Source organism: Anguilla rostrata, chromosome 12 (assembly GCF_018555375.3).
Source record: "Anguilla rostrata isolate EN2019 chromosome 12, ASM1855537v3, whole genome shotgun sequence".
Classification (NCBI taxonomy): domain Eukaryota; kingdom Metazoa; phylum Chordata; class Actinopteri; order Anguilliformes; family Anguillidae; genus Anguilla; species Anguilla rostrata.
Window position 1 is genome coordinate 17,212,039 of NC_057944.1, and position 11,336 is coordinate 17,223,374.

The 11,336-nt window shown below is 41.7% G+C and overlaps 1 protein-coding gene across 1 annotated transcript; it reads left to right on the plus strand.

The window, feature by feature from the left end:
- Nucleotides 1-1,664: 1,664 nt before the first annotated feature.
- aadac (arylacetamide deacetylase) lies at nucleotides 1,665-10,725 on the plus strand. The gene is made up of 5 exons (XM_064302684.1): nucleotides 1,665-2,457; nucleotides 4,276-4,504; nucleotides 6,286-6,355; nucleotides 7,260-7,431; nucleotides 7,586-10,725. Exons 1-5 carry the CDS (start codon nucleotides 2,317-2,319, stop codon nucleotides 8,192-8,194), a joined length of 1,221 nt encoding a protein of 406 aa, XP_064158754.1. The 5' UTR covers nucleotides 1,665-2,316; the 3' UTR covers nucleotides 8,195-10,725.
- The last annotated feature ends 611 nt before the right edge of the window (nucleotides 10,726-11,336 follow it).

Consider the following 11,336-nt stretch of genomic DNA (forward strand, 5'->3'; position numbering starts at 1 on the left):
TGTCTTCACCTCATCCATCACCCACTTCCTGCTGGATGAGTACTCTTGATCCATGATGGTGGGTGACAAGTTGATTATAGACTCCCAACTTCCTCCACACACACATGCACACGCACACATACACGCACATGCACACACACCAGTAAATTACTCTCATGTTAAAAGTTTGCTGTGATGCTTACAAAAGTAATTGAATTAATTCCTTTTTTGTTTTCATTTTGAGGACCTGTATTGATTGTCTGCAGTAACCTGAGATAGAGGGAGAGATACTTGTATAATAGTAATATTAATAAAAATAGTATCATTACTTGATAATTGATTACTCTGCTGCTCTCTGTTGAGATCCAACCTATATATACATAGAGCGAGCATCATGTATCCCAAAGCATCATGTATCCCATTATTTTAAGGACTGTTAGTCAATATATGCTTATTAGGGTTACATCCCCATCTGTGAACCACATTTCCCAAGAAGAACCTGTCAAAAACTCCATGAAAGTCCTTATGCATCTTCATTGTCTGTTAGTCTTTACATGTTGAATAGTTTGAATTTATGTCATAAAAGCTGGCAATTTTAAGCACATCTGAAAAAGCATTAATGAGACTGTTTAAAACTGCTTGAGTCCTGTTGTCGCAAGTCCAAATGTCTCTCTTTCATTGCAGGTGTGATGAGGCATTGGACATTTATTTAATAAAAAGTATTTTTATATAACAATATTGTAAATTGTTGTCCTGGGGTTGAGAAAGCAATATTTTTTATTGTCACTGAAAGGTGTTCTGTGATTTTATTTTCAGCTCACACTTTTTTGGTCACGTTCTAAATCTGGTTGATTTGTAAAAAAAATCTGCTCTTTACTGTATAGTAAAATACTTCAAAATGAAAAAGAAAAAAAAGTCCATCATGTGCAGCACTAGAAATGCCGCGATTTTGCACGAGTTGGCCATGTGACGCTTGGAAGGATTTACAGTTTATGGTGTAATAAGGTCAACTCCATGCAATTTCGAACTTTCTTCATTTTTTCGTATGAATAAACATTACATTCAAACAAGTAGACAATTTCATTTGTGAACTGTAATTTAAGAGAACTTAAAAACAAAACAAACAAACAAACAAACAAAAAAAAAAAAAAAACAATTAGGTTAAGGTGATGTCCAACCCGTGTAATAGGCCTATCGCGCCGTTTCAGCCGGGCTGCTGGCTTGTGTGATATGTATGATGTAAGATGAAATTCGATATATATAATTCATATTGGTTTTAAATGTCATTATGTAATTACCTGGTTAGTTTTATCAGTAAGGATCTCCGTGTCATGCCAATGCTACTACAGCATCACCATTCCTTCTTCTGTGCCTTGGTATATTGGCAAATGCAGAAATGCACACTTTCTCGCAAAGTGTATTGCAGTTTACAGTGCAATAATGCCAGGTTTGTCTGAATTACAGCTGTGCGCAGACAATATCGCATTATCAAAAATATAGAAATAACTTCATTGTCCCCAGGCGAAGGGTCTGATGCAGACAATGGCGGTTCTGAAGAGGCTACAATGGATCTTCGTTCACCGTGGCACATAGGCTATAAGTGTAGCCTACTTATATATAGGGGTTATTCCGGTGGCTATATTTAGAAAAGTGGAGATGTCATAACTTAAGTCTCCAGTCGCACTTCACCGCCAGCTACACTTCATACGCTGACAAGCAGCGTAGGCTGCAGAGTCTAAAGATTAGGATATGTTTTATACTTGAACCCAACTTTTTGCGTAATTTTAAAAGCAGTCGCTTATATCGTGTTACGTTATAATTTGCCTTGCCCATGTGCAACCAGCTGAACCTGTTTATCACTAGTAATAGGCTACTGTAGGGCGGACCTTCGCATGCGTTCCCTATGTCACCGATGCAAGTTGTGGAGAGAGAGAGAGAGAGAGAGAGAGCTACCTTGTGGACCCAATAAATACCTGGAGACTTTAGCATTCAAATGACTGACAATAGGCTGTCTTGTGCGTTGGGGACAGATCTGGTTTCAGTTAATTTGACTGAATTTCCATTAATCGAGTTTACCGTTAAAAGCGAAACGGACTAGGCTAAGCTACAGTTAATAAGCTATCGGTCGTTGACAGGCTGCCATCGCCTTGGTAAAAAACTCGGATAATGCCTGGTCATAACGATCAGATGACAGTAACACGTGCTGTCATATCTTATTGGCTCCGTTCCAAATTTAATACCGGATTACATTTTGCCCTGGCCGAAGTGACTTGTTAATAAGAAAAACCGAACACAGAGTGTTTCTGCACTTTTAAATCAACCAGATTTCTATAAAAAATGGGATCAAAAGGCATCTTTTTACTTTTACTACTGGGCACGTTAAGTGCATATTATGTTTACTTACCTATTCCGGATGAAATAGAAGAGAGATGGAAGTTGATGGCCACAGACTGCTTTTTCAGAAGTCTCAGCCACCTGGTAGGTTCAATGATAGAATACTATAATGCAATGTAAGCTATGGTTTTATTTATCACAGTGTATGATGCTGAATGAACCTAAAATTGCTTAAAGTCTTAATTTAGCTAAAAAGTCAAATAGACACTGTCACATTTCGTTGTCCGTACGAATATAAATTCCAGGCACACCGGTAACCTAAACCAATACAGATACACCGCGTTTTGATTGCCAGTTTTTAGTGTTACTAAAGATGCGTTGTCGGAATTCCGGACAAATCACGTTTATGCTACATGTAGATTTATTTTTGTAGCCTGCAGTAATATAAACGCCGACTGATAAAGAGCGTTTACAACAGATTATCTATGCCAGATCGTAATCCCCGTATTGTATGTCTATTCCTGCTCACCCTTTCTAATAATAGACGCTATTAAATAACGCATCGCTTTATTTGTGGAGTTGGGTAGCTTAAGACTTCGTGGCACTTCCGACAGAAGATAAGAGGCTACTGTCTATATTCTTGTTTTAGAAGTGCGGCTGGCATTGATTATGAAATAGCCTACTGAAACCCGCGCTGTATTTGTTTGTACTGTACTTGAGAAGCAGTACTAACTGTTGTCAAAAGTAAATACTGTACATTTTTGTCACATAGCAATTATTATTATTATTATTATTATTATTATTGCTGATTCACCACTCTTCTTTGCATATTTCATAATTTCTGAATTAGGCCTGTAAGATACACAATGTGTTCATATTTTATGTGTTTGAATTGTAATTTGTAATTTAAATTCTGCAGTCAACTTTCTTTATTCCTGACATACGACCTACATCAATACCAGTCCACGTGGGCTGTGAGGCTTAACTGTGCCCATAAGAAATCAATCTGCTTAAATAAACTGCTCAATTATTCTCATTCAACATCCTTATTACAATTTACCCCAAGAGAAAGCATGGAAGAGGGAGAAAAAGGAAGAGGGGCTGTTGGGGCTATGAAGACGTCTTCCCATTTGCAAATAATGTACCAAATTTAAATGGACACAAATATGCTTTACATTTGTAATTATTATTAATCACAAAGCATTGTGGAATATCACCATGCTGGTTTATCTAATATTTAAAAGGGGGCTGACGGCTGAGCTGGGTGTCTCTGCACACAGTCTTTTCTGTTGTCACACAGAGCTCACAAGGGGAACAGCTGATCCATTCTCTGCTGCATTTAAAGGGTTTAACACTCCCTCAGTGAATGTGGCAGCCCAGGGGCTAATGCTATGAGGATAACGTGGTGTCGTGATTTGAAATTCAGACTGGAGATGTGGAGGGAGAGGCCCGCGGTGATGAGAGGGGTTGGTCTGTGTAATGTCCAGTTCAATGGGTGTTATGTTGGGCAATGGGCTGACAAACATCTGACAGACTATTACTGCATACCATTTTGCTGATTACCACATCTAATGTAAAAAAAATAGCTTGCGGATTGAATATGGAACTATATTTATAATAATCACCGCAGGTCTGAGCTAATAGTCATCCAGCTTACACTATTCAGTGGACATGTCCTCACCCTGCAGTATTCCAGTAAGTGCCATTTTACACCTCTCTCCTCTTCATCCACAACTCTGTTCATGGCTTTTCCCATTGATATTTACCTGGCAAACACATCAGGGGTTCATCTTCCTAAAGGAGGATCATCAAAGTTGTAAACCATGCTAATTATCTTCTTCCTATTAATGTTGTCTTTCCTCCCCTCTGCTCCATAACTGCCTCTGCATCTATTCCGTCTTTATTCCCTTTTCAATTTCAGTTTATTTTTTGTTCTTCCTCTCTCTTCCACCCTCTCTTCAGGCAGAACTAAGTGAATTGCTGGGTCTGAAGGATTACATGGGGGTCATGATGTTCATCACTTTCGTGGAGGAAGTGGTCCCAGTGTCAGATGAGCATGTACGCGTGACAATGGAGGTGTTTGACGGGGTAGAGGTTGTGGTCTATGAGCCGGGCCAGCAGGGCGGCAACGGGGAGCTGAAGAGGGCAGTTGTTTACCTGCATGGCGGAGGATGGTGTCTGGGAAGCGCAAGTGAGTACTCTTCCATACAGCACATCCTTGTCATATGTGTGTGCTGTACATGCATGCATGGGTGAGAGAGAAAGAGAGAGAGTTGTTAGAAATAAGCAGTTGAATGTGTTTCCTGTTGGCTGAAAGCTAACCATTTTTACTATTTCCATCTATTTCCAGCTATTGAAAAATAAACTGTTCTGTCTCAGTATGTTAAAAAGGGACAGATCATGATTTCTGATTGGTTTGGCCTATCTGTCCCAGACCCAAATTCGAAATGTCCACTGTGTGCTCTTATCTGTGGACAGTGTTCTTCATGACAATAAGATTTAAAAAATGCCGGTTGTTGAGAGAGGCCAACCAATGGTGGTCTCTCTCAACAGATGATGTGAGACATAACAGAAAACTGTAAAATCATGCTACATGTGATATACACTACATTTCTAAAAGTATGTGGACACCTGAACACCACACTCATATATAGTTGTTGAACATCTCATTACAAAACTATGGGAATTCATGTAATATGAATTACCCCCCCCCCCTTTTCTGCCTCCACTGTTTTGGGAAGGCTTTCCAGTAGATTCTAGAACATAGCTGCAGGGATTCACTTCCATTCAGCCACAAGAGCATTAGTGAGGTTTGACACTGATTTTGGGCGTAAGGCATGGCTCACAGTCAGCATTCCAATTCACATTTGGTGGGGTAGGTAGGCCAGTCAAGTTCTTCCCCAACAAACTAGAAAACCATGTCTTTATGGACCTTGCTTTGTGCCCAGGGGCATAGTCATGCTGAAACAGGAAAGGGCTTTCCCGAAACGGTTGTCACAAATTTGGAAGCACACAATTCTCTAGAATGTCACTATATGCAGTAGCATTAAGATTTCCCTTCACTGGAACTAAGGGGCCTAGCCCAAACTGTGAAAAGCAGCCCCATTCCATTATTCCTCCTCCAACAAACTTTACAGTTGGCACTAGTCGGCCCAATACATTTGGCACTATACATTCCGTCAAACCCCGTCAGACTGGCAGATAGTGAAGCGTGATTCATCACTCCAGAGAAATCATTTCCACTGCCCCAGAGGCCGCTGGCTGTGCGCTTTGCACCACTCCAGCCGACGCTTGGCACTGAGCATGGTGATCTTACACTTGTGTACAGCTGCTTGGACCTGGAAACCCATATCCTGAAGCACTTGACGAATGATTCTTGTGCTGACGTTGTTTCCAGAGGTTGTTTGGAACTCTATAGTGAATGTTGCAGATGATTTTTATGCGCTACATGCTTCAGCACTCAGCGGTCCTGTTCTGTGTGCTTGTGTGGCCTACCGCTTCGTGGCTGGAGATTTTGTTGCTCCTGTACATTTCTACTTCACAATAACAGCACTTATAATTGACTGGGGCAGCTCTAGCAAAGCAGAAATTTGACAAACTGACCTATGACAGTGCCACGTTGAAAGTCACTGAGCTCTTCAGTACGACCCATTCTACTGCCAGGGTTGGTCAATGGAGTGAATGCTTGATTTTATTTGCCTGTTAGCAATGGGTGTGGCTTAAATAGGCAAAACCGCTAAATAGAAGGGGTGACCACATCCTTTTGGAAATGTAGTGTTTCACTTACTTTCCATGCAGATCATTATAATGACTTTTCCATAACTGTAAAGCATCCCTAAACCATGTCAAATTCATTCCAGAGCATTTATATAAAAGGAATGCACATTTTGTGTAGTTTATTTATTCATTTATTTATTTATGACCTTTATTTATACAGTTGCTACACAACCATTGCTTTTTGTTTCTGTAAAGGAATGGGACCGTATGATCTTCTTGCCAGACAGATGGTCAGCGAACTTAATGCTGTTGTCGTGTCTGTGGAGTAAGCATTTCATATTTGTTCCATAATATTACGATTTCATTTTCACATCACTGAAAATTCAGTCCCGCCCAACCTCACGCAGCTTTGCCACACTTCTGCCGAGAGCGCATATTCTGTTTCAGTTGAATTATTACGTAGAAAACGAGGTGGGGACATATTTTCTTTGATCAATTTTTTTCCCTACATTGTTACTTATTTATTTAACGGATTTCATATTTCGCTATTTATATTTATTTCCAGTCTCACTTACTTGACTTGCAGTGCCCTGTGGGTGGAATTGGGCTTGTGTATACAGAGAAAGGGGGGCACATTTTGGCATTGCTAAGCACATGCCCTCCCACATTTATCCGGACTGAGATGGCTACAGAGATAACCCCCGGGGTCAAAAAGATGCACAAATCACAAGCCCAGATCCTGTGCCCATGAGGGTTTTTTTTAAACCCATTCTCTGTCTATCCATTTTTTTTTAAATTTCCTCTGCAGTGGGTGACTGCTGAAGTGTAGTGCGGTTTTCACACCTTTTCTCTTTTGGTCAGTAATTACCAATTATTGACTGGGGTAGAGAATGGGGCTGGGTCAAGGAAGCCCGCCATTGGACAATACCATGTTTGCCCAATCTCAAGTATTGCCGGAATGTGATCGCATTGACTTTCAGAGCCTGCACAAACAGACAACACTAATCTCTGCAGGAATGCCGTTAGCACACACATCTGACTCATATTAGCACATTTCGAGCAAAGTGTCTGGTCTTTTTTATTTTTAGCGCTAGTGTTTGAAGCATGCAGCCTGAACTATTCATCACACATGCCCAGCGTTTTCACAGATAGAATTAAATATAGATCTACAGCATTCAGTTATTCAGACAACTGAACTTGGAAGTCCAACATGCATTCTGACCCAACAGGTATCGCCGGGCCCCAGAGCACCACTTTCCTGTCCCATTTGAAGATGTGTATCGTGTTGTCAAGCACTTCCTTCAGGCAGAGGTTCTGGCCCAGTATTCTGTGGACCCGGGCCGCGTTGCTGTGTCAGGGGATAGCGCTGGGGGCAACCTGGCAGCTGCAGTTGCCCAACAGGTATGCCACACTGAGAGCCTTCATTCCCTTTTCCTCACACTCTTTCTCCTTTTCTCTTCCCATTACACTCAGATTTTTTTCTTCTGAATTTTCCCAGTTTGCTAACAGGTCATGTATTGGAATTCTGATGTCACTGTGATGTCTGTTGGTGTAGCTGGAGCAGGACCCTGAGCAGAAGGTGACCCTGAAGGCCCAGGCTCTGCTCTACCCTGTGCTGCAGGCCCTGGACCTCAACACGCCGTCATACCAGCAGAACCGGGACATGCCCATCCTGCCTAAGACTCTGATGGTGCGTTTCTGGAGCCAGTACTTCACCAGGGACCAGGCCCTGTTCCGCGCCATGATGGCCAACTCGCACAACAGCCTGGAGTCCGCCGGCCTGCTGAAGTTCGTCAACTGGAGCGCGCTCCTCCCCGAGAGCTTACACGGGCCGTATGAATACAGCGCCCCCGTGGCGGGGAGCTCGGACCCATCCCGCGCTGCGGCGGCCATCGCCGACCCCCGGGCCTCCCCGCTGCTGGCCCCGGACTCCGCGCTGCGGCCCCTGCCCAAGACCTACGTGCTCACGGGCGAGTACGACGTGCTGCGGGACGACGGGTTCATGTACGTGACGCGCCTGCAGAGGGCCGGCGTGGACGTCACGCACGAACACTACGCCGCCGGCTTCCACGGCGCGCTGATGTTCACCGTGTGGCCCACCGACTTTGCCATTGGCCACAGGATGATGGACAATTACATCCACTGGCTAAAGCAAAACTTGTAGGCCGCCGCCCCCTTCCTGTTACCAGTGGCAACTTGCCGATTCTGTAAGAACGCATATATTCTTTGTTCATGAGCTCTATTTGTTCTGTTTTTTTGTCTTTTTGGTAACTGTTTTTGTTCGCGCTTTCATTTTTGAAAGTGGGCACGCCTCTGAGGGTTCTCATTGTACATCGTTAATATATTGTGTCTGTTACAGATTTCTTTAATGCTGTATTATGAATGTTTATCCATTTGCAGTATATAATTACAAATGAATGGTATGCAGTATTTAACCAAGTTGGAGACTTATCAAAAATGAAATATGAACAGGAAATGGTCAATCATCAAGCCAAGTTTTCAGGATTTTTTTTTTTTAAGGGCAATTGTTCATCTGGTGAAGTGCATCAAATCTGTCTGCATGTGAAATCTGTTTCACACAACATGGCAGTACAGTGTCTACTGTTGAAAAACATACATGCATAACCTTGATTGGGTCTTTTGTTGCCTCTGGCTATTATGTGCATTACACAAGAATTATTAGTTAAATGGCTGAAAAAAAGTGATACCCTTTCACACACATGAAGGATTGCATCAGTTTTGTGACGCTGTTGCAGCAGGAGTCTTGTCACTCAGCAGAGAAGGATCCCATTCTAGCACAGTGGATTAAAAAAGACACCCAAAGGCGGTGGCCGTGGCATTGAGCTCTAGCATGTCCGTGTCTCTCCCTCTCTGAAGGCCAGCCTGCCTCCCCAGGACTGCAGCGGTCATCCTCGTTTCAGGGGCCACATCCAGAGAGCAGCAGACCGCTCTGCGCTGACTCCGCTTTCTCTTACATCCATACCTCTTTGCTCTACACATTTTGATGGAATTTTTCATTTCTATGGCTCTTTGAGAATAAAACGACCCTACCTTTCATAGCCTCATTTGTCTGGGTGTAAGGCTGTGAAACTGCATTGCCAAAGGCTTTTTACAGAAATCGTATATTTTTTTTTGCCAGGGGTCAGGAAATGAATGTCAGCATGAAAAAAAGAGCCAATTCTGTTTCTAAATTAGTGGGTGCATTTTAAATAGAAATGGATTGAACTCTCATTTCAGTCCCTTGTGTTAAAACAGAGGTGCATACTGTATATTTAAGGCCTTCTGTAACTACATTCATGGACTGCCAGCCCTCAATGTAATTAGTAAAGATAAGGCTTAAAGATTCAAACATTACATTTATATTGCCTTCATCAGTGAAATGGTGTTTTATGCTGATGGCAGTAATATACCTACTGTAACTCTATAGCATTGGGAAGCTAATTAGATTAAGTAGGAGGCACAGGTTTCATTATTGGTTTAAATTAGTTAAATTCAATAATGCTGGTACAAACCTAGGCATTCACATGTTGTTGCCTACACAGACATATCTTTTTTCCACACCCCAGGAATACCGTTTCCCATAGCATGTTCCTATGCATGTGCACACTTAGACACTTCCTTAAGTGAAGGATCATGGTAATCTAGTCTTCAGAGCATGCTAGTGCACTGCATAACTACAGTTTACAGCTACGCAGCTTAGCCTCAGCTTACTGTGAAAGATCTAAATATTATCGTTGCTATGTTTCAGTAAGAGTAAGTTTGTATTGTACCTTTGTATGCTACTATGTGGCTATTTTCTGGCAAAAGAAATGAATTTTATGTTTTATCAATATTTACTATGAAAAATGGTAATTATCAGAAGTAAAACTTATCAGCCGAACCTGCATGTATCTAACATTTCCATATGGACTCCCAGGACTCCATAAATCTCAGAAGGTGTGAGCCATTCACAAGATGCTACTGAACTCAACATAGTACAGTGACTTACTCAATCCCAGTAATGTCTAGAGTGCAAGCCGCACCACCATTTCCTTGAGCAGTGGCGCCCTTCTATTAGGTTACATACCCTCTGTTTGCTTAGAGCCCTTGTCTGCCACAAGTGCACACTGTGAAGAGTTAGTGTGCTGGAAATTCAGGTTTGCATGCCGTTTCCACATGAGTCGTGAGTTCGCTCAGGCCAAAATCAGCCAAAATGTTAAATTATAGTGTATGCATGCTCTGCAAGGTGATGATCTGTATAAACACATCATGTATGTTTCAGTTGGCTGGAACTGCTGCCTTCAACTGAAACCTGTCCTTGCTGAGTTGATGTGATTGGCTACATTTTGAAAGCAGGTGCATTTATGGCTTTGAATTGCACTTCTTACATTAGGTTTATAACAGAGATTTAAACTCCCATGTGAGGCTTCTGGGGTTGTATCTCTCTGGGATAACAACCAAGAAGACAATGGACAGCAAGAAATCCCATGACAGTTTTTTCACGTACAAGAATGCTGGTTTGTCTTTCCATATGTGATGGAAGGAAAGATCAGTTTCCAGTTGCTCATAAAGAGGAACTTTTCTGATGACCTGAGGAGGTCTCCTGTAGAGGAACTCTAGGCTCCATCTTCATGATGAGTTTACATAACCAATAAATGTGCACCTATTTTGAATTTGTCAAGAACTTTAAACTGCTAAATAAGGAAATTGCCTGTATGACTACATGTTGCGTGCATGCATGTGTGCGTACAGTATGTGTGCGTGCATTTAAGTCAGTGTGTCTCTTCATGCTTGAAACACAGCCTAATCATATAAAAAAACTGACATGTTATTCAAAAATTCTTCCAATTCTATAGAGGGATAATCTGGACTGCATGCCAAGGATTAAAATGAGCTATTTAAAAAAGGCTAATAGTATGTTGAGCTCTTTCTGAACCTCTGTGACCATAAGAAACCATAATAGACCTTTGACTTCAAACTTTCCCCCTCCACCATTACATAACATCACACACGTCTACATTAATCTTCAGGAATGGCTTTGGTATTTACAGTATCTTTCTAGTTCTGGGAGCAATGATTAGACAACCTTTAACATTTAACTTTTGCTGGAGAAAGACAATTCCCCTGTTGTCTTCTGGTTGTGATTAAAATTTTATTTTGAATGAAAGCAATGATCTTGACTATTTTGGACTAGACAGGAATTCATAAACAAGGAACATAGGAACACTATATTTGAGGAATGTAATACCACAAAACCTGTCCTGTTTTTATGAGGGGCCAAAAAGGACTCTATACTAGATTATCCCAACAGGTGCAATATGTGCAGG